General features: G+C 38.3%; 2 protein-coding genes across 8 annotated transcripts in view; one reads left to right on the top strand and one right to left on the bottom strand.

Annotated features, from left to right (window-relative positions):
- The window catches only part of UFSP2 (UFM1 specific peptidase 2), a 27,809-nt gene extending 10,197 nt beyond the window's left edge, over positions 1–17,612 (top strand). For 4 of the 6 annotated variants that reach the window (XM_048847972.2, XM_048847974.2, XM_048847971.2 and 1 more), the window contains exons 7-12: positions 163–309; positions 4,763–4,927; positions 6,720–6,844; positions 9,414–9,490; positions 15,337–15,461; positions 17,237–17,612. In XM_048847972.2, coding sequence (XP_048703929.1) covers positions 163–309; positions 4,763–4,927; positions 6,720–6,844; positions 9,414–9,490; positions 15,337–15,461; positions 17,237–17,323 — 726 coding nt within the window. In that variant the 3' untranslated portion in view covers positions 17,324–17,612. Of the gene's footprint in view, positions 1–162; positions 310–4,762; positions 4,928–6,719; positions 6,845–9,413; positions 9,491–15,336; positions 15,462–15,866; positions 17,112–17,236 lie in introns of those variants that run through there. The other 2 variants (XM_048847973.2, XM_075127860.1) reach the window with 2 other exon arrangements.
- ANKRD37 (ankyrin repeat domain 37) lies at positions 17,198–22,098 on the bottom strand. 2 transcript variants are annotated; one of them, XM_048847981.2, is made up of 6 exons: positions 21,815–22,098; positions 21,327–21,479; positions 20,601–20,645; positions 19,961–20,052; positions 18,956–19,185; positions 17,198–18,181 (listed from the first exon to the last, which is right to left on the bottom strand). In XM_048847981.2, exons 1-5 carry the CDS (start codon positions 21,842–21,844, stop codon positions 18,960–18,962), a joined length of 546 nt encoding a protein of 181 aa, XP_048703938.1. In that variant the 5' UTR covers positions 21,845–22,098; the 3' UTR covers positions 17,198–18,181; positions 18,956–18,959. The 2 variants fall into 2 exon arrangements, with proteins under 2 accessions (XP_048703938.1, XP_048703939.1); XM_048847982.2 differs by lacking the exon at positions 20,601–20,645 and having other exon boundaries at positions 21,815–22,089.

Here is a 22,098-nt window from a genome sequence, read left to right as displayed (position 1 = left end):
TGATTATTCTAGAGGTTTTAGTGTGTAACAATTTCTAGACTGCGATATTAAAAACAATATTGGTTATGAAAACTTCACTACCATTTGGAGTAATTATTTTAAAGAAACTTGAATTATTCTCTTGTTTGTTATCCCTTCATTTTGATTCTGACTTACTTATAGGAATTACATGAACTGTTCCATCTGCCCTCTGATAGACCATATTTAAGAAGAGCGAATGCTTATCGCTTTCCAGACGAACCATATAAAGATGGCTATCTCAGAAATCCACACATATACCTCAATCCACCTGTCATAGAGGCTGGTATGGTAAGTTTCACTTGAGGCATTTATAGGAGAATGCTTCTTTTACATAAATATTGTTGATAATCAGAAATCACATCATAAGAACATAAGAGGAGACTAAGGGGGGATATGATAGAGGTATATAAAATCATGAGTAGTGTTGAGAAAGTGAATAGGGAAAAGTTACTTACTTGTTCCCATAATATAAGAACTAGGGGCCACCAAATGACATTAATGGGTAGCAGGTTTAAAGCAAATAAAAGGAAGTTCTTCACTCAGCACACAGTCAACCTGTGGAACTCCGTGCCTTAGGAGGTTGCGAAGGCTAGGACTATAACAGGGTTTAAAAGAGAACTGGATAAATTCATGGAGGTTAAGTCCATTAATGGCTGTTAGCCAGGATGGGTAAGAAATGGTGTCCCTAGCCTCTGTTTGTCAGAGAGTGGAGATGGATGGCAGGAGAGAGATCACTAGATCATTACCTGTTAGGTTCACTGCCTCTGGGGCACTTGGCATTGGCCACTGTCAGTAGACAGGATACTGGGCTTGATGGACCTTTAGTCTGACCCAGTATGGCCATTCTTATATTCTTATGTTAAATCTGATGTCATACCCAATGCTACATTTCCATTTCATGTAGTCATCATGGTAGCCTTTTTACTTGACTAAAATCTCTGACTGTATGTGAAACAACTACTGAAAGCTAAAAATGAATAAGGCAGGGAAATTAATCCAGGCTCTCATTCTTTGCCCACCCTTTCTAGAGATGCTGTTATCTCTAGATAGGTTGACAAGTTTCACAAGTTGGAACCTGGAAGCTCAGTTCTTTTCAGTCATAGGAGAAATTAATTTTATTTTTAAAATATTTAGAAACTGTGGACTTAACTGCAGCGAGCTAAAGCTATAGACAAACATTTCAGTGTGAGTGTACCCTTACAAGCCATTTTGACAGCTACAGCTGAACCAAAAAGTCAAAGGATTTGCTCTTCAAAAGTCTCCGCCAACATTCTCAAACTAAGGTCTACAAAATGAAACACTTTGAGAACCAAGCAATGAAGAGAGTTTGTGAAACAATCTCTCTCAGACAAAGTGGTCTGTAGAATGAAAAAGCTGGAGAACCTTCGGCCTTTATCATGGATTCTCAGGATGAGATTCGTGACCACCCAATCCTTTCTCATACTGTTAAATGGAGATGGATCCGAGTTGGAGGAAAGTGGAGGTCTTTGGGTGATTCTGGTGTAGAAAAGAAGATCCCAAATATGGAAAAAGTTGAGAACTTCAGGTCTGTGCTCATGCGTCATAATCTTCTCTGTCTGGTAGGACCTTATAGCACCAATCTTAATTGAGGGACTATGTTGCTGATTGTCCTGTGATGACAGGTGAGAGTCTCAAGAATGGCACCGGTAATCTTCATGAATTATAATCTTGAGAGAAGTTTGTGGGGGGGACTGGAGGACTGTGGCTCTTTAATTCTCTTCCTTGTCTCACCCCTTCTCTTTAGATACACCTAAACGTGTCATTAAAATCCTTCAGGGAAAGACTCAAGACTGACTTCTATTTCCATTGTCATTTTGATTGTATATTTTTGTTTAATGTCTAGTAGTAGAGAGTGATGTGGGGTTTGTTAGTGTCTTTAGATCTGCTCTGGCAAAATGTTAGGGTACAGGTCTCTGTTTTTAATTCTATTATTGCTTTTATTATTAATTTTGGTATGTGGATGGCACTTTACGGATATAAGACCAGGTCCTGGCCTCAGAAACTGTACAATCTAAATGGATACTGCAAAAAATAATGGTATGAGACCTCAGGCAGTGAAGGGGAAGAGACAACATTAAAAGAAAGGGACTAAGTATTGCATTTACCTTTTCATTAAGGTGTTCCAGAGGCCTTTGGATGGGATAAATAAAATTATTATAATGTATTATTGATAGTACAGATCTTGCTGTTAGAATAAGAGTTTTCTAAAACTCTGTATCTCTGCAGCTGTGTCTGTAGCTCCCTCCTGCTTCTCTGTTGCTCCTACTGCTATAGTATACTGCTTTGGCTGTAGAAACTGCTGTGAGTAGTACTGTAATAATAGGGAGAGGACAAAGGATTAAAAGCAGCTACCAGGAGGGGTCAGGGAAAAAAAAAAACCATGCCCTCTTGCAACTTCCATGGGGATATACTATAGAGTTTTAGAATCCGTGCTATGTACAGTAGTTTCCAGTATTGATACAGAATAACTCTCTCAGGTCAAATTTGCCCCAAATTTAGGTTATTGTTTAAAAAATAAATTTAAATTATTGATAACTTAGTTAAGGAAATAAGGGGTTTTAGAATATTGGATATTGGTGTGCCTCCAACATTGATTTTTTTTTCCTGTGGTATCTAATGTCTGTTGACAAGGAAATTGTTTGCATTTCCTCTAATACAATTAGATTTAATTACAATAATTAGGAGATAAGGGGTTTTAGAATATTGGATATTGGTGTGCCTCCAACATTGATTTTTTTTTTTCAGTAACATATAATATCTGTTGGCAAGTAAATTGTTTGCCTTCCTCTAATATAATTAGATTTAACATCCCTGTAGCAGGGACAACACCACCGCAGCCCAACATGGTAGCATTTAATTTCAGAAAGGGGAACTACGCAAAACTGAGGAAGTTAGTTAAACAGAAATTAAAAGGTGCCAAAAGTGAAATCCCTGCAAGCTGCATGGAAATCTTTTAAAGACCACATAATAGAGGCTTAACTTAAATGTATACCTCAAATTAAAAAATATAGTTAGAGAACCAAAAAAGTGCAACCGTCGCTAAACAACAAAGTAAAAGAAGCAGATTAACATGATTTGTTGGGGAAGAGTCAACATGGTTTTTGTAAAGGGAAATCATGCCTCACCAATCTACTAGAATTCTTTGAGGGGGTCAACAAGCATGTCAACAAGCATAAGGGTGATCCAGTGGATAGAGTGTACTTAGATTTTCAGAAAGCCTTTGACAAGGTCCCCTCACCAAAGGCTATTAAGCAAAGTAAGCTGTAATGGGATAAGAGGGAAGGTCCTATTATGGATTGGTAACTGGTTAAAAGATAGGAAACAAAGAGTAAGAATAAATGGTCAGTTTTCAGAATGGAGAGAGGTAAATAGTGGTGTCCCGCAGGAGTCACAGTCAAAAAAGCGAACAGAATGTTGGGAATCATCAAGAAAGGGATAGATAATAAGACAGAAAATATCATATTGCCACTCTATAAATCCATGGTACTGCCACACCTTGAATACTGCGTGCAGATGTGGTTGCCCCATCTCAAAAAAGATATATTGGAATTGGAAAAGGTTCAGAAAAGGGCAACAAAAATTATTAGGGGGATAGAACGGCTTCTGTATGAGGAGAGATTAATAAGACTGGGATTTTTCAGCTTGGAAAAGAGGCGACTAAGGGGGGATATGATAGAGGTTTATAAAATCATGAGTGGTATAGAAAAAGTAAATAAGGAAGTATTATTTACTCCTTCTCATAATACAAGAACAAGGGGTCACCAAATGAAATTAATAGATAGCAGGTTTAAAACAAACACAAGAAAATATTTTTTCATGCAACGCACTGTCAGCCTCTGGAACTCATTGCCAGATGGTGTTGTGAAGGCCAATACTGTAATGGGGGTTCAAAGGGAGCTAGATAGATTCATGGAAGATAGGTCCATCAATGGCTATTAGGATGGGCAGGAATGGTGTCCCTAGCCTCTGTTTGCCAGAAGCTGGGATTGGGTGACAGGGCATGAATCTCTTGATGATAACCTCTTTGTTCATTCCCTTTGGGGCACCTGCCATTAGCCACTGTCAGAGGACAGGATACTGGTCTTGATGGACCTTTGGTCTGACCCAGTGTGGCCATTCTTATGTTCTTACGACAGTGGTCTGATAGCCATTCCTCTGCATGGGGCTACACATTCAAGCAAGTGATCTAATTGGCTTAATATCTAGATGTTACTGTGACCTGTTAAATTAATTCACAATGATTCAATCAACACTGCATTTGGCACCCATACTCTAGCTAGATCATGATCCTAACTGTCTGTACCACCACTTCACTGGCCTCTAGGATTTGCTATTTGAATTCATCCCCTAACATGAGACATCAATATGCCAGGTAAAACATTCTGACTGTGTCCCTGAATTTACAGAAAATTGCTTACAAGTCCAGTGACAAGATATCACTGATTCAGTTTAAAAAGCTGACAACTGAATTATAAAAATGCACTTTAAGAATTTCTCCCTTGTTCTTTAAAAAAACCAAACAAACCAAAATCTTCAAGTTATGTCTTGGCTATGGGGAAGCAAGAAGTCTCACAGCTATTTCTCTCATGAATCGTAATCAATCATTTGAAAACTAACAAACTGCAAGTGTCAAAATCAAATAATAAATATTCAGCTTCTGAGACAACAGCTCCTGAGATAGAGATGTTTTTTTTTTTTTGTCTTTTCTTTTTCTGCTCAGGTGTATTTGGTACATGGTGTATATAGTTATCATCATTATATGCAGGATCGAATAGATGATAATGGCTGGGGATGTGCGTACCGGTCTCTACAGACTATCTGTTCATGGTTCAAGCATCAGGGTTACACAGGGAAATCTATACCTACACACAAGGAGATTCAACAGGTACAGGACAAAGAAACAGACTGCATTTCATGTGTATTTACTGTATTCCTCTTGAAAAATCAATTAATGCTGTAGAACTAATTAAAAGTACTATTCCATTGATTTTAACGTGCTCTATGGAATAAACTCTTTTTTTTAAAAAAAAAAACCTAATTTAATCCGTTCATAGTTACTATTCACATTTATCTGTAAGACTTCTGAAGTATCACTTCTAGAACATTTTGTTGTAATGGATTCTGTTTCCAGTTATGTACATTAAATGACTGATGTTAAAATAGTTTCCCCTTTCTTCAAAAGAGTTTCATGAAATAAGATTTTTATTATAAGTTCTTTTGGTTGGTAGTCTCTTGGAATCTCAAATCATAACACAGACAAAATACACACTCACAATGTTTACCAAATGTGAGAGATTTGGGGGCCCAATCCAATTCCGAGCTGGATCAGGCCCCAGATTAATAAGGACTGATTTATTCCTTTCTTATTTGGCAGATGTTGTGTGTGCATGAGCGTGAGGGTATTTTTCTCTTTGGAATGTTCCAGAAATTAACATTCTCTTCTTTGTGAGAGGTGTGCATGTGTGTCTTATATGTTTAGTTATGTTATGTATGTTAGCATGTGTGTCTTATATGTTTAGTTATGTTATGTTAGTACCATTGGAGAAACAATGCATGTTTGGTGAGCGCATTCTGTACATCAGCAGAAACTCTCAACTTTTATCTTTAGTGTCTTGTGAAAATAGTGTTTTGGGTTATATTTATTTATTTGACAGCATCGCGATTTTGAAAGTGTTTAGACTGTACAGTAATACTTATACTGGGCTTTCGATCTGAATCTTTATCAGATTATAAAAAGTAGACGGTAGCTAAAATGTTGACTGTTAACCCACTTGAGAATGAAATTGATTCAGTTCAGATGGCAGAAATAAAATCAAAACATACATAATTTTCAGTATTTTATGTATAGAAATAGAATTTGAATAAAGTCACAGTGAATGTAAAATAAAAAATCTGAAGAGTTGTAGATTAAATATACAGTTAAGATTTTAAAATCAAATTGTAATTGGCAATATGCACAGAATTTCTAATATATTATATATCAGAGGAGTAGCCGTGTTAGTCTGGATCTGTAAAAGTGACAGAGTCCTTTGGCACCTTATCGACTAACAGACATATTGGAGCATAAGCTTTCGTGGTTGAATATCCACTTCGTCAGATGCATGTAGTGGAAATTCCAGAGGCAGGTATAAATATGCAAGCAAGAATCAGGCTAGGGATAACGAGGTTAGTTCAGTCAGGGAGGATGAGGCCCTCTTCTAGTAGTTCAGGTGTGAACACCAAGGAAGGAGAAACTGCAAATACCCTCCTAACAGATATAAGCATGTTGAAGGGAGTTCCAGGAAGTGTGTTAAATGTAAACAAGAAGTTAGATCCAATATATAACTAGTATTTGTGTGAAATATTTGCCGGTAGAGCTATTCTAATTTTTCAAAATGTAATAAAATAGTAATATTTCTTCAAGCTACATTTAGTGATATTTATTTCCCAGCTGGTGTTTGAGAAAAGAAAATGTTTCCAACATGGACAGAAAAAATGTTACCATTTTTAAACAGGATCTTTTGTTTCATTTAATATTCAGTCATACCTGTATTCAGTAAATGTGTGCCTGCTTTTGACAAGTTAGGTTCCAGAAATATTATACTGTATGTGAATTAAGTGAATATTATAGGTAGAAACTGTAAAAATGTCCATTACATACTGTTTCTTTTTTTCTTTATGGGATGTGTGTTACAAAGGCACTAGTTGATGTTGGAGACAAACCAGCTGCATTTGTTGGGTCGCGGCAGTGGATTGGCTCTATTGAGGTACAACTTGTATTGAACCAGTTATTAGGAATAACTTCAAAAATACTGTTTGTCAGGTAAGAATGAATATTTGTTAATTTTGTGTCTCTGTGATTAATTCTTTATTGGGGGAAAGTGTTGTGGTGAAGAATGGATCACTTAAGAGACTATTAGTAGTAATAGGATATTAACCCCAATCCTGCAAGGACCTTCTGCTGGTGGCCCCTGCATCCAGCCCCACTGAAGTAAGGCACAGGCACAGGGGATCTGTCTGTGCAGAGCTCTTTGCAGGATTGGGTCTAAGTTTTGTTTATAAATTGTATAGTCAATTGCTTGACCGTACTTTGGTTCGTTACGAGAGATACTCAAGAGATCAAATAACCAGTGTCAGTCAGGTTTATTAATAGGGTACAGGAAAAAGGTTCGATACGATACCAGTCTCTGAAGAGCAGTCCCATGCAGCAGTGTTACATTCACCTTAGGCTAAGGGGGTGCTCTCCGAAGCTATGCCCCTAAAGTCATCCTTTTGGACCCTGCATGTTTACCAGAGAAGGATACCATATATGTTATTTAGTCAGTCAGCTTTTTGCCTTGTTTGTTCTGGTACCATGGTGTGTCCAATGTCTTCCAGGTTATGATGGAGTCTTATCTTTTTGTGAGAGCATTCCAGGTACTAAGGGGGAGGAAGGCACTTAATGGACTTGTGTGGGCTGCTCTTTTCCTGTTTTTACAAAGAAATAATCATCGGTCCTGATACTTTAGAGTTTTCCTGTCTATTCAATCCAAGGCTTATGTCAGCTAATGCAAGCCATTATGGGATACTTAGCATAAGTGTTCAGGATTATAACAAAGGTGCAGGCCAATCTAGGCTATATGGTTGCTATAGTAATACTTAATATGTATATTTAAATGTTTAAAATATATGTATTGCCGGTGGTTATAATCAGCATAATGAATATGTTTGGTAGCCAGTGTATGTTAGTCAACAGTTTGTAATAACTGCAAATTGGTTAGTGGCATGTGCAAAGGGAGTTGGCAGCCTGAGTTCAATGCCCAGGGTATAGGTGCTCATGCACCAAATGGATTCCACTGCACATGTGCAGAGAAATAAGTGAAGGGAGCTGAAAGCCAGCTATGACTCACAAGGCCTGAGTGGCTCAAGGGGGAATATTGCCGGCATTGGACCTGAGCACTGCCCAGGCTCTGTGAGTTTAAGTCCAACTCTAAGCAGAAATCTGAAATAAAAAGGAGGCATGTTGCTACAGTCTGACCCTGGCAAGGGTTTTTTGTTTTGGGGAAGTATAATCTGAGTTCAGCAGAATATTCAGAAGTCACTGAAACTGTTTTTGAAAAGAAAATAAATACACATGCAAATGCTCACTGGTAAGGGATGGTGATTGGGGTGGAAGAGTAGGTGGGAATCAGGGGAGAGGGGTTTTGGGTTCAGCAAGGAGGGGGCAATTATGGCGATGGGAATAATTGAGGATATGTGGGTAGGAGAGGGTTTGGGGTCAGGTGAGGGGGAGCAATGGGGGCTACATGGAGCATGAGGGGAGGAGTGGGAGACTGGGAAGGGAGACATGGGACTGTGTGATGTGGCACTTGCAGAGAATTGGGGCAGAGGATCCTGCCAGCCCCACATCCCCTCCCATATGTATGCCCGATCTGGGGCTACCTCTCTTGGCGGAGTCTGAGCCTCTCTCTGTCTGTATGTGTTTGCCAGGATCTGTGGGGCCCAGAGACCTTTGGACAAGTCAGTTCCCCGCTCTGTGCCTCAGTTTACCATCTGTAAAATGGGGATAATGATGTAAAGTTCTTTGCATCTACTGGTGAAAAACACTGTATAAAAGCTAGGTCTGTTGATTATTACAAGCCATAGTAGCACATCAACTGCAAACATAGGTGAAAACTATCACTGCCTAAATGAACATTAACTCCTACCAACAAACGTTTCTCTTCCGATTAAAAAATTTAGGAGATTAAATGACAAATACTTCATTAACACAGAGTTATGGTTGCCCAGTTATAGCTTGTGCCCTTCCAAAACGTCAAGATTAGCAAAACTCAAACTTCTAAAAACCAGGGAATGCAGAGTTAAGTCCAAGCCTTAACTCGGCCCCCCTGGACTCGGCAAGAACCCCCAGGCAACCTTAAATCCTTGTTAACAAAGTTTTTTGCCATTAAATAAGAATGTAGATTTCTCTCTTGTTGAGAGAACCCTGGGGCTGTTTAGTTGAGGTTCTTAAATCTTTTTCCATAAACCTCCAGTTTGAAGCCACCATGAAGCTGTTATCGTGGTATCTTTCTTTTCACTGAGAGGCACAGCTCCCAACAGGCATCCTTCAGTGACACTGTCTGAATTGGATAGAACTTATCATACTCTTCTCTCTAAATTATATTGGGTGGTTGCACCAGCTTGTGTGAGCACAAATGTTAAGTTTACTCCAGTGTGGTTTTCCTGTATTATAAAACTCCTAGTCCTGTTACAGTGTTATTCAGGGTGGAGGGGGTGTAATAAAATATATTTTTTTAAATTCTCATTATATAGCATAGGAATTACAAATGTATATGGCTAACTAGTGAAAGAGATAAATAGGAAATGAAACCTAATAAAGAGGATAATCTAATGTTGTGTTTCTTATACAGCCAGGGTTCTGAGCTAGCTTCTCAGGGAAGAGAACTTGCTAATCATTTCAAGACTGAAGGAACTCCAGTTATGATTGGTAAGCCTTTCACTCTTGAAAAATGCCAATGAATGTTTGTTGGTCACTTCTGTCAAGGTTTATTTTCATATACACTACTTAGTGAGTGTATACAGAGGAAATTCTAGGTATCCAGAACAACCCGAACATAAAAATGGCCATACTGGTCCATTGGTCCATCTAGACCAGTATCCTGTCTTCCAACAGTGATCAGTGCCAGATGCTTCAAAGGGTATGAATAGAACAGGGCAGTTATTGCGTGATTCATCTCCTGTCGTCCAGTCCCAGCATCTAGCAGTCAGAGGCTAGGGACACCGAGTGCATGGGACAGCATCCCTAGCCACTGACGGACCTATCCTCCATGAACTTATCTGATTCTTTTTTTAACCCAGTTATACTTTTGGCCTTCACAACATCTCCCGGCAATAAGTTCCAAAGGTTGACTGCATTGTATAAAGAAGTACTTCCTTTTGTTTGTTTTAAACCTGCTGTTCATTAATTTCATCAGGTGACCCCTGGTTCTTGTGTTATATGAAGGGGTAAATAACACTTCCATATGTACAGTAGACCCTCAGAGTTATGAACACCTTGGGAATGGAGGTTGTTCATCACTCTGAAATGTTCATAACTGAACAAAATGTTACGGTTGTTCTTTCAAAAGTTTACAACTGAACATTGACTTAATACAGCTTTGAAATTTTACTATGCAGAAGAAAAATGTTCTTTTACCTATCTTAATTTAAATGAAACAAGCACAAAGACAGTTTCCTTACTTTGTCAATTTTTTTTAAACTTTCCCTTTATTTTTTTAGTAGTTTACATATAACACAGTATTGAACTGTATTTGCTTTATTTATTTATTTTTGTCTCTGCTACTGCCTGATTGCATGCTTCTGGTTCCAAATGAGATGTGTGACTGACCGATCAGTTTGTAACTGGTGTTCATCACAATGAGGTTCTACTGTACTTTCTCCGCACTATTTATGATTTTATAGACCTCTATCATATCCCCTCTTTGTCATCTCTTTTCCAAGCTGAAAAGTCCCAGTCTTTTTAATTTCTCCTTATACGGAAGCTGTTCCATACCCCTAATCATTTTTGTTGCCTTTCTCTGTACCTTTTCCATTTCTAATATATGTTTACTAAGATGGGGAGACCAGTATTCAAGGTGTGGTTGTACCCTGGATTTATATAGTGGCATTTGTGACAGGGTCGCGCCGGATGGCTACAGGAGAGTAATAGAAGGCAGATATATTAGCCCCAGGTTAAGTAGGTCCCTTTTCCCTGGGTAAGGTAGCAGGGAAGGTTCCAGAACAATCAGGAACCTTCTGGAGACTACTGTGACAGGCTGACTAGAACACCTGCAGCCGATCAAGAAGCTGCTAGAATCAATTAAGGCAGGCTAATCAGGGCACCTGGGTTTAAAAAGGAGCTTACTTCTGTTTGTGGTGCGCGTGTAAGGAGCTGGGAGCAAGAGGCACTGGGAGGTGAGAGTGAGAATGCATACTGTTGGAGGACTGAGGAGTACAAGCATTATCAGACACCAGGGGGAAGGTCCTATGGTGAGGATAAAGAAGGTTTTGGGAGGAGGCCATGGGGAAGTAGCCCAGGGAGTTGTAGCTGTCGCACAGCTGTTCCAGGAGGCACTCTAGACAGCTGCATTCCACAGGGCCCTGGGCTGGAACCTGGAGTAGAGGGCGGCCCTGGGTTCCCCCCAAACCTTCCAACTCCTGGTCAGACACAGTAGGAGTTGACCCGGACTGTGGGTTCACAAAAACAGTTAAACTGAGGGTTGCCGTGAAGCTCCAAGGTGAGCAAATCTGTCAGTAAGCGCAAGACCCACCAAGGTAGAGGAGGAACTTTCTTACTCATTATATTTATTGTCTTCTTCTCTATCCCTTTCCTATTGGTTCCTAACATTCTGTTAGCTTTTTTGACTGCCACTGCACATTGAGCAGATGTTTTCAGAGAAGTACTGTATCCACAATGACCCAAGATCTCTTTTTAAGTGGTAACCACTAATTTAGACCCCATCATTCTGTATGTATAGTTGGGATTATGTTTTCCAATATGCATTAGTTTGAATTTATCAGCATTGAATTTCATCTATGATTTTGTTGCCCTGTCACCCAGTTTTGTGAGATCCTTTTGTAACTCTTCGCAGCCAGCTGTGGACTTAACTGTCTTGATTTATTTTGTATCATCTGCAGACTTTGCCACCTCAGTGTTTACCCCTTTTTGCAGATAATTTATGAATATGTTGAAAAGCACAGCTTCCTGTACAGATCCCTGGAGGACCCCACTATTTACTTCTCTCTGTTCTGAAAACTGACCAATTATTCCTACCCTTTTTGTTTCCTGTCTTTTAACCAGTCACTGATCCATAAGAGGACCTTCCCTCTTATTCCATGACTGCTTACTTTGCTTAAGAGCCTTTGGTGAGGGACTTTGTCAAAGGCTTTTTGAAAGTCCAAGAACAGTATATTCACTGGATCACCCTTGTCCACATGCTTGCTGACATCCTCAAAGAATTCTAATAGATTGGTGAGGCATGATTTTCCTTTACAAAAGCCCTGTTGACTCTTATCCAACAAATCATGTTTATCTGTGTGTCTGAGAATTCTTTTCTTTACTATAGTTTCAACCAGTTTGCCTGGTATTGAAGTTAGGCTTACAGGCCTGGGGTTGCCAGGATTGCCTCTGGAGCCTTTTTTAAAAATTGGCAACACATTAGCTATCCTCCAGTCATCTGGTAAATAAGCTGATTTATGTGATAGGTTACGTGCCACAGTTAGTAGTTCTGCTATTTCATATTTGAGTTTTTTCAGAACTCTTGGGTGAGTACCATCTTGTTCTGGTGACTTATTACCATTTAATTTATCAATTTGTTCTGAAACCTCTATCAACACCTCAATCTGGCACTGTTCCTCAATTTGTCACCTAAAAAGAATGGCTCAGGTGTGGGAATCTCCCTCACAGTCTCTGCAGCGAGGGAGATTGCAAGATTAACCAAGTTCAGATACACACCTTAGTATTGTCTTTTATCTGCTCTAAGGTGAAGGACCATAAAAAGCTGATTTGGCTGGTATCTTTTCATGGTGATCTAGGTCCCCAAACTTAGTATAGCGCAGGCTGGCTGAGGTGGGTCTGAATGATGTTCTCTAAATTCAAGAGACTAACAAATAGGTTTTGAAGTTTGCATTCCAGGGTCGGTGAGCCAGCTACTCTGATTTTACAAAATAGTCTGCTCCCCGCACTAGCAACACTATTAGAGAATTATTTTGTATTACTCAGCAGTAACTCCCTTGAGCGTTCAAGAGCAGCATTTTTATTGGCTTTAATTCCTTAGCAAAAATTTCTTTCCTAAAACCAGATGAAATATTTTAATAATTTAAAATGTTGGTAACACAGGTAAGGAAATTTGGATTTTAAGAACATTTGAATTTTTACTGATACTGTCCTGAAGGGGAATGGTGCTTTGAAAAAGTAGAGAAAAACATTTTTTAAAAATCAGCCTTAATATAAATATCTTATTTTCATTTTAATCATATTCCCCGTCTTAACATATTTATGGACAAGGATTTATAATGTCATCCAGATCTGTCTGAACTCTGGGTAATGTTGACCACCCTATCATAAGGTAAAGATAGAAAAAAAATTTATTTCTTCAACTCCCTAGAAGAGGGTCATTTCTGGCTGACAGATAAAGTTGCCTGTTTCTTAGCAGGCAGAAACTTCTTTATATGCTTTTTAACTATTCTTTTTGCTTTGATTTTTGGCATTTACCTTCTTCTCACCCTTTCTGACCTGATAGAATATGGCAGTGCTTTGTCATTAAGAAGTTCTTTTGGTATTTTAATTTTTCTTTCCCTGCTCCATCTAGAACTGTCCATAAGTGCTACCCACTTATCAGCAGCAAGTAGAAATTGCTCTGTAAATTTACAATCTTCAGTCTTGGGTCTCTGTGTTTTTCTTCAGAAGCTTCAGTGTAAGAGCTTTTCACAAGGACCCCAGCCTCAGAAATCTCAGATAGGTTCAATGCATGTGACCCATTGTAATCTGCATCTCCCAGCCCATATCAATTCATTTGTCTTGTGAAAACTAATATCCCATCTGCCTACATTTTCCTTTGATTCTCGTGTGGCTTTACCAGTCCTGGCGTAAGCCCTTCTGAGGGAACCTAATTTCTGCTTGTAAAACCCCCGCCACCATTATGAATTCTTCTCTGGGGGGTTAGTTTTGCTGTGCTGAATTCCAGAAATCCCAAGGAATTTCTATCTGGATGTGCACTGTGCTTGGTATTGTTAGTGAAAGCACCAAAGGCCCCGCATGCCTTAACTGCAGGCTTTCAAGGACCCTAAATAAAACAATTTTTGAAAGTTCGATCATTTCCCCTCCCCCATACTGATATCCCCACCCTTTCTTGTGGGTTTTCTCCCCTTTTATACTCCCTTTTGTGGAGTTTCTGTGGCCCCACAACACTGAACCATCAGAGCTGTATTCTATGGAAGTGGACTATCAGGTTCCTCTCAAGGTAACCAGTTGCTGAAGAGATGATTACATGTAGAGCTGAGGCCAACTCAGCAAGAGGTCCCCTCCCACTGTTGCAGGTTGGAGTAAGAAAAGCCAGAAACCATTCTTCCTGCACCTAATCTTCATTGAGCTAGTGAGTGGGAAACAGCAGACATCCTGGCTCAGAAATTCAGCTCCTTCCCAAGTCCTCAGAGAACCTATGGAAACAGTGATGGTTAGATGGGTTCTTAAACTTATTACCTCCTCTAAACTACATCTGTCTAGTGATTTTCATCCTGTATGGAGATACTAAGAAAAAAAGCTCATGACTTCCAAAGCTTCTGTGGCAAGATTGTTGAGAGAATTAATTAAGGAAAGCTACCAAGCTAAAAGTGGTGCCTCTCCACCAGGTGTCTTGGACAATTCTGGCAGTGTGCTGGATCATGTACCTTTGACCAGATAGGGAGGTACCTTCCCATTGAGATTATGCAAGGCCACCTAAACATCCTTTCTTGCTATTATAGGGAGATCTTGAGGCATTTACAGATGCCATCTTTGGAGGAGGTATGCTGCAATCAGGAAGATTTTTCAAGGGTTACCATGGCAAGTGGTTCTCAGTACTCACTCTAATGTATTTGATTTTGAAATTCTTAATGTCCAGAATGACCTGGGGCATGTAATAGAAAGGAAATACTTACATATTATTTGGTTTCTTCTAGTCCCTCCTTAACTCAGTCTAGTCACCCAGCTTGTAGCCTAATTGTGTTGGAGGGGTGAGAAACAGACAACTGGTATTTATCTTTATGGACTTTTACACCTAATCCTCATAGTTTTAACATTTTAGACTTGTGTGTGTCAACCTTAGTATCTAGTAACAAAACACTGTTGTGCTCTGGTTATACATACCATATCCCTTCTTTTTCTCCTCTTTTGATTTATTGCTCACAAATTAACAATTATATTTTTTTTGATTTAGTCTTTTTATTTTTAGGAAGTTTCTTAGACTGGGGTCCTCTTCTAGAACTGGCCATTTCTATATAGACTGGACATAACTGGTGTATTCAAAATGTTCATGTCTTCAGCTGGTGGGGTGGGATCATAATACTGCTGAATTGGGAGAGAGACTGAGATCAAATTGTTAAGTAAAATTATTTATTTGTCTTTATTTTGGCTATCATATTCCATGAAGGATCTCACACGATGCAGTTACCCTACTATTTTTCATAGCCTAGAGAATGAAACTTCACTCATAGATCTGTCGGCTAATAGAAAGTATTAACGTATGTATGTGTGCAAAAATAAGTCTGTCCAACTGTACAAAGCCTTAGAAAGAGCATATATTTTCTCCAATCCAGGTGGAGGCGTTCTGGCTCACACAATACTAGGAGTGGCATGGAATGAGGTTACAGGACACACAAAATTTCTGATTCTAGACCCACATTACACTGGTGCAGAAGATCTGCATGTTATCTTGGAAAAGGTGAGATTTTTAACTTCATTTAATTTCTACTTATGACATTAATAAATGGTTATATGGCATGACCAGTGTTGGAGAGATAGCACTGTAATTATTTTTTACTTGCATAATTTTAATTTCTCTTAAAAGTAATCTTTTTTACAAACATGTAGATTTGGGAATAAACTTCTTTCAGCCCTTTAGGGCAGAAGGTCAGTTTATATATAATTCAGCCCTACTGAGTTTGCTCAGTCTCTGGACTGAAGAAGGACACTATCACTGAAAGGAAAATGCTGATTCCACCTGGTGGCCAGCCCAGAGGCCAGGTGAATGTACCAGTACAGCATATCCTTACATCTGGCCTGTAGAGCTTAATGACTCTGTAGAGGTGCAGTGTCTGGGAGAACATACTTTTTTTTTTTTTTACAGTAAGAAGGAATGCACTTTACTTGCCTCGGGACTGAATATCCTTGATGCCACCACCTTGTGTCTAGAACAGAGTCTCTTATATCTGGTTATATACATGTTAATATAAAAATTTGAGAGAGTTTCCCTGAAATTAGGTAAATATCTTTTATAGTGATATAGACAAAGGCTATCAGGGTCCCTTTAAAAGGAATACATGCAAATTTTGGGGATACATTTGGGCTGTGTCTAGTCTTTATAGTTTGGAAGATAAACCATGCAATTCCATCTTCGTGAATCTGCAGATAGATGGCTCCAGTTCCTCTGCCGTTGCTCATAGTAAAGCTAAGCAGTAGCAGAGTGTAATTAATAAGACTTGTCAGGTTCTGTTTATCCTATAGGCAGATATGAAATTGAGGACAATGAATTGTATCAGTTTCATTATGCCAGCTGCTCCAGAAAAGTCAGCAGCAGGAGGGATAGAAATTTGAACTATTCAGAGAGGAGGATATCTTATAATAAAAAATGGTGAGGCTCTAGGAATGGCAGAGTTGGAGAATAACAGATACCATGGCAGCAGTAGGCTCTGAGATTGGGAAGAAAGAACTCCTTCTTAACAGCCAGACAGGAGGAAGGCAGCTTCAGATTTATCACACCTACTAAACTGGGGCTGATTTTGAATGGTGGGAAAGCACTTTGGTATGAATTCCATCCAGCATGCTCTCCATTCCCAGTAGCTGAGGTTGGATACTGTCCTTGAACTATTCTGGTAGCTCCCTTTACTTTTGCATCTGCCTCAAATTAGTATGGTAGGTTTCTGGTAATTTTTCAAGTCCTGAGACTGGTCTAATCATATCAATAGAACTCCACAGTTAATTGAAACTTCACACACACTTAATTTGTTAATTTCTAAATATAAATCCTGAAGAAATTTACAAATGCACTCAACTTTAAGCACCTGACCAGTCTCACTGATTTGAATAAAACTATTGCTGTAATAAATATAATACATGCATAAATGTTTGCAGAATTGGGGTCTAAGTTCGGATGCTGTAAAGTTCTAAGACCACGCCAAGTGTATGCACTATTTTGTAAAAAGTAGACTTCGCAGTGTATTTTTATAATTGAAAATAATTGATGTGATTAAAAATAGTATATGATATGACCTTACTACCTTCAAAACATAAGGCAGAAGATAATGTTGCTATTAGACTTCAATTTTAACAGCATGGTAGTTTCTAGCTGTTTTGAGTCAAAAAATGGAGCCTGTTCTATTAATTCAGTATATGCATAATGAAAACAACAAAAACTGTAATGTATGACAGCACTCATGGACCAAATCTGCTAAACACAACTGTTTTAGAAATGGCTTTATTTTGCTTTTTCCTGTACAGGGTTGGTGTGGATGGAAGGGCCCAGACTTTTGGAGCAAAGATGCTTACTACAACCTCTGCCTACCTCAGCGACCAAAAACTATTTAAATTCCAATTGCAAAAAATCATGTTAATCCAGAATTTAAGACTTGGTACAGATAGAGCTGGCTTATTTAAAATAAAAAGCTTTAGAAAAATTTTAATTATTTTCAATTTAAATGGTGTTTTGTCAGTCAAAAGTAGCTGAAATAAAAATGCTAGTTGAATTCTTTACACTGCAATTTAAGTATAAAATGTCTTTTTAAATAAAAAACATCAAAAATGGAAGAAGAGTAAATCACATTCAACTGCATTCTTGTATAGACAAGTTTAATTAAAGGAGTTTACCTTAATCTAATATTTTTAATGTTTTTTGCTTTCTGAAGGCTCCTGAAGTGCTTTACAAATTTAGGGGCTGGTCCTTTAACATTTACTCATGTAAGCAGCTTTTGCTCATAAAAGTAAAGACAGCTCTTGTTAGTAAGATGTGCAGAATCCTTAGGGCTCCATAGAGCCCCCTCTGTAGTGAAGTGTGGTAACCATTTGACAGCAGCCAGTAATATCACACAACAACTTGATAGGCAGGAATGCCACTTAACGAAATGTTAATCTCCTACAGCACTTTGGAGCCAGAGAGAAGCACTGTATGTGCTAAGTATCAACTTTGTTTTGCTATTTACCTGAGAAGAGACTGCCCTATTATACATAGTCTACAACTGAACACACACAGAGCTGTATGAATACAAGTATTCTAGAAAAATGTCTTCTTAAAGAAGCAAAAGTAACCAAAGTTTCCTCCTCAGAAGGAAACAGCAGAACATCAAATACTGGGTTGCTTAAGTTCACAGACCAATAATGTTGTTTTTGCAGACTTCAGATTCTTTTCAGGGTTACAGGTTTTCCCACCTGCAGTCTAAGACGTAATATCTGTTCAAAACAAAAGAGCTTACTTTACAAAATAGAAGTATACATCTCAATTTATCAAAACACTTGGCTATAGTATAGCATGGCTGTTTAATGCATCCCTCTCGCTTTCTACCGAAAACATAGGTAGTTGTATTTTAATTTTAAAAAAACGTTTTGTACATTTAATTGAATTTGAAATTTCCATCCAAGTAGAGATTGACACAAATCACAAGGAAAAAATTAATTGAGTATGTCGTTAAGGTTTATGCTTACTTAAATTAATGTGTATAAATATAGTATACTCTCCTGGTTAGCAAAAAGACTATATTTACTTGCAAATCAACATGTTTTAAGGGGTTACCAACCAATAAGAATAAACTTTTCTTGAGGAAAATAACTAAAAAGAATAAAAGCCATTATTTAAATCAAGCTTTCCTCCTTGTTGATTTAATAATTATTAAAATCAGTGATTTAAATAGCTTTGATTTAAATCAATCCACCCTGACCCAATGCACAAAAGTAATTTGGCCCTTTATTAGAACATACATATGTCCTGACAGCATGTTCTTCTATGCAACATTAATATTCTCAATGAATAGCAGCCTTACCACATAAGTATATGTGGATGCATCTGAAGGGCCTTGCCTCACCACCACTACATATCTACTGACAAATTCAGGTAATGTACTTAAATACTAAAAGTGTGAGATTTTGGTTTAAAAATATTCTGATATGTATTAAACCAGTCCTAGCTAAGTGTCTAATTTGTAGTGTAAACTGTCATAAACTATATACCATCTTATCTCCTCCTCTTTCTGTTTGCGGGTCCCATAATTCCACATGCTCGTTTCTTTCCAGCTGAAGCCTCTCTTGGCAAACCACAATTGTCCTTAAGTGAGTAGCTAGGTTGTTCTCTTAGCTTCATATTTTGAGTATGTTTAACAGTTGTGAGGAACTTGGCACATTCCAGAAATCCAAAAGCCCATGCAAGATCTTCTGCTGTTTGTCCATCATTATTGCACAAACTGAAACACAAAAAAGTTAACACACAATTAATTTCAAATTGTCACTATGTAAGATGAAAAGGAGTACTTGTGGCACCTTAGAGACTAACAAATTTATTTGAGCATAAGCTTTTGTGAGCTACAGCTCACTTCATCGGATGCATTCAGTAGCTGTAGCTCACGAAAGCTTATGCTCTAATAAATTTGTTAGTCTCTAAGGTGCCACAAGTACTCCTTTTCTTTTTGTGAATACAGATTAACACGGCTGCTACTCTGAAACCTGTCATTATGTAAGATAAGGCAGTCATCCTAATTCTTCAGTAAATGTTTTTATTTCAAGTGCACAAATATTTGAAACAGAGAAATAAGCTACCAAAAAAATCAAGAACAAAGAAATTGTCTCAAGTATAAGACGTAAGAACAGTATAACCAATAGATGAAATGGAAAGCTCCTCCAACCAGGGAGCTATGACCAGTGAGCTCCTCTTAGCTGTTGTGGTAAAGAGGTTTTTCTCTAAGCCAAAACTAAAAGACAATGGTATAGTTGTACAGTATGTGGACTATCATGATAAATACTTGTAATGGCTGCACCATATTTTTACGCTTTTTAAAAAAATATGCACGTGCACGCACACACTGCATTCCGACTACCACAATATAGTTTGAACAGGAAACAAAGTTCTGTATTAGCATACATTTCTTGTTAATGTATGTTAAGATTATAGTGGAATAAGTTAAATGAATAACTTCTTTGAGGGTTAATATTTGAATTAGTTAAATGTAGTTTTTGACTTACTCTATTCTGGCATCACTGGCAACGAGTAGAGCAAGACACTCCAAGCTCCCAACTTTAGCTGCCTTATGAATAGGAGCTTCTCCATGGCAATCCTAAAAACATAAAACAGAATTTCACCCTTAGTATATCATAATCACTTAATAAAGTGGCAGGGAGAGATTAACCAGTTTGAGCACCATCAGAACTCTAGATGACATAATTTTGATGACAAGTCAGAAAGATGGGTCAGAAAAGTATATATCCAGTTAAATACAAATAATATGCTATTAAGTATTTTTAGAATATTCTTTATTCATGTAACAAGCTGTTAGAAGATTACATACAAAATCTGTTGCAAAACCTTTATCTCCTCGAACAGCTTTTATACAAAATGTGTACTCAAAGCTAGATGGGAATTTTTCAATATCAGAAAATGCCAATTAATCGAAACCAAAACTGTTCACAAAACAGGTTTGGATTTAACAAATCTCAAAGTTTAGAACCTAACAAAATGTTTTTGTTTGACACTTTCAAAATGAAAATTCCTGTTTTTCCAATTCAAAATTAGTTTTCTTGTAGAAATTTAAGCTAATTAAACTAAAAAAAGAAGCTGTAAGGGTCAAATCAAAATAAAATGTTTTGAAGTTATCAAAACACTGACCTGATTTTGGTCTGTGAAAATCTGAGATTGACTTTTCATCATGATCTGAGAGAGGAAAACAAATTTGAACACTTGAAAATATTTGAGGGACGTGAAAACAGTTTTTGACCCACCTCTGCTACATATCCACATTCATTCACTAATCAACGCAGGAGGCTCTTCCAGCAAAACACAGAGGTAGGAAGTAACAGGGCACTATTCATAGCGAAGTGCAGAGATACAAGCAAATCACCAAAATTTCTGCTATTGAGATAAGTGTGACTCCGTAACAGACCTTGATATAGATTGGAAGGAGATTATGTGAACGTTCCCAAGACCCTAACAGGAAAAAGGGGATACTGAAGTTCTCTCCCATGTGCAGATCAGGAGACAAAGAAAGTTTCAGATTTGATAGGGGTCCTATATATCTACAAAACAATCGGAACACACAATAACCAGAATGAATTTTAAAGTACATTTTACATGAGGAAGAGTCTATTTTGAAAGCGTTTACAACTGATTTTGATTGAGGACTGGGGAAGAGATGTTTCATACAAAGGACACTTGTTTTCATGTAATAAATTGTTTGTATAGATGAGATGCAACAAATAATCACAGGCAACTAGTCTGTATATCTCATCAAATCTGTGACAACTAAAGATTTACATAAACAATATACCTTTCATACAAATAACATGCCTCATTTAAATAAGGCAGTAAAAAGAAACAAAAAGGCATTACTTGTACCTGTTGGTTCAGATTAGCTCCTGTTTGCAGTTGCCATAGTAGGAAAAAAGCTTGTCCTCCACAAGCAGCCAAGTGAGCTGGGGACTGACCAAAGGCATCTGCAGGTGCATTCACCCCAGCCCCCGCCTCAAGCAGGAGGCTCAAGCCGTCAGGCTACGGGAGGGGAGGAAACAAGTGTTTTAAAAAAACATTTAGCTTCACGTTATTCTTAGACCTGAAAGATAAATTATACAGTAGCAGAAAAATCTGAAGGTATCCCCCCACCTTCCCCTTCACAGAGAACCAACAGTCATCTAATGTTTATGTCCCTTTATCATAGGCTTTTCAATTTGAAAGAACCAGGCTATTAGCTTTAAACTCTGGCAAAATCCTACTGACATCAGTGGGATTTGGGTTTAGCCAATAGTGGTAAAACTACATTTCAAACAACTCAACACCTGGACTTCCAACAACGCACAGAAACAACCGTGCAAACTCCTCAGCCTCACCTCTGAGCTGCAATCCAGCATCATCCACATTGTCTCTTTTCGGCAGAGGACTATTTACTCCCAATGTTCTGGGGCGGCGAATGGAGAAGCCCAGCCCGCCTGTCCCCGATTCTGTCTAGTGCATGTAGCACAAATCAGACACCGTGCACGCTCCAAAACCGAACCTCCAGCCTGAACTCCCCTCCCTCTCTGCTGGAAACCGGCTCCTGCACGTACACAAACAGGAGCACATGCAGTTCAACCCGCCCCCTTGTGCGGTGATTGGCTCCTTCTGGTGTTTTCTC

Source organism: Caretta caretta, chromosome 4, assembly GCF_965140235.1.
Source record: "Caretta caretta isolate rCarCar2 chromosome 4, rCarCar1.hap1, whole genome shotgun sequence".
In the NCBI taxonomy this organism is placed as follows: domain Eukaryota; kingdom Metazoa; phylum Chordata; order Testudines; family Cheloniidae; genus Caretta; species Caretta caretta.
Note: the sequence above shows the minus strand (reverse complement) of the source record. Positions and strands in the feature narration are given on the sequence as shown.

Coding starts and splice junctions, on each gene's coding strand:
- ANKRD37 (XM_048847981.2), bottom strand. CDS start 21,844: ATGTGGATGATGCTGGATTGCAGCTCAGAG. Junction 20,646..21,326: donor GAGCTAATCTGAACCAACAG/GTACAAGTAATG, acceptor TTCCTCTCTCAG/ATCATGATGAAAAGTCAATC. Junction 20,053..20,600: donor TTTTCACAGACCAAAATCAG/GTCAGTGTTTTG, acceptor TTATGTTTTTAG/GATTGCCATGGAGAAGCTCC.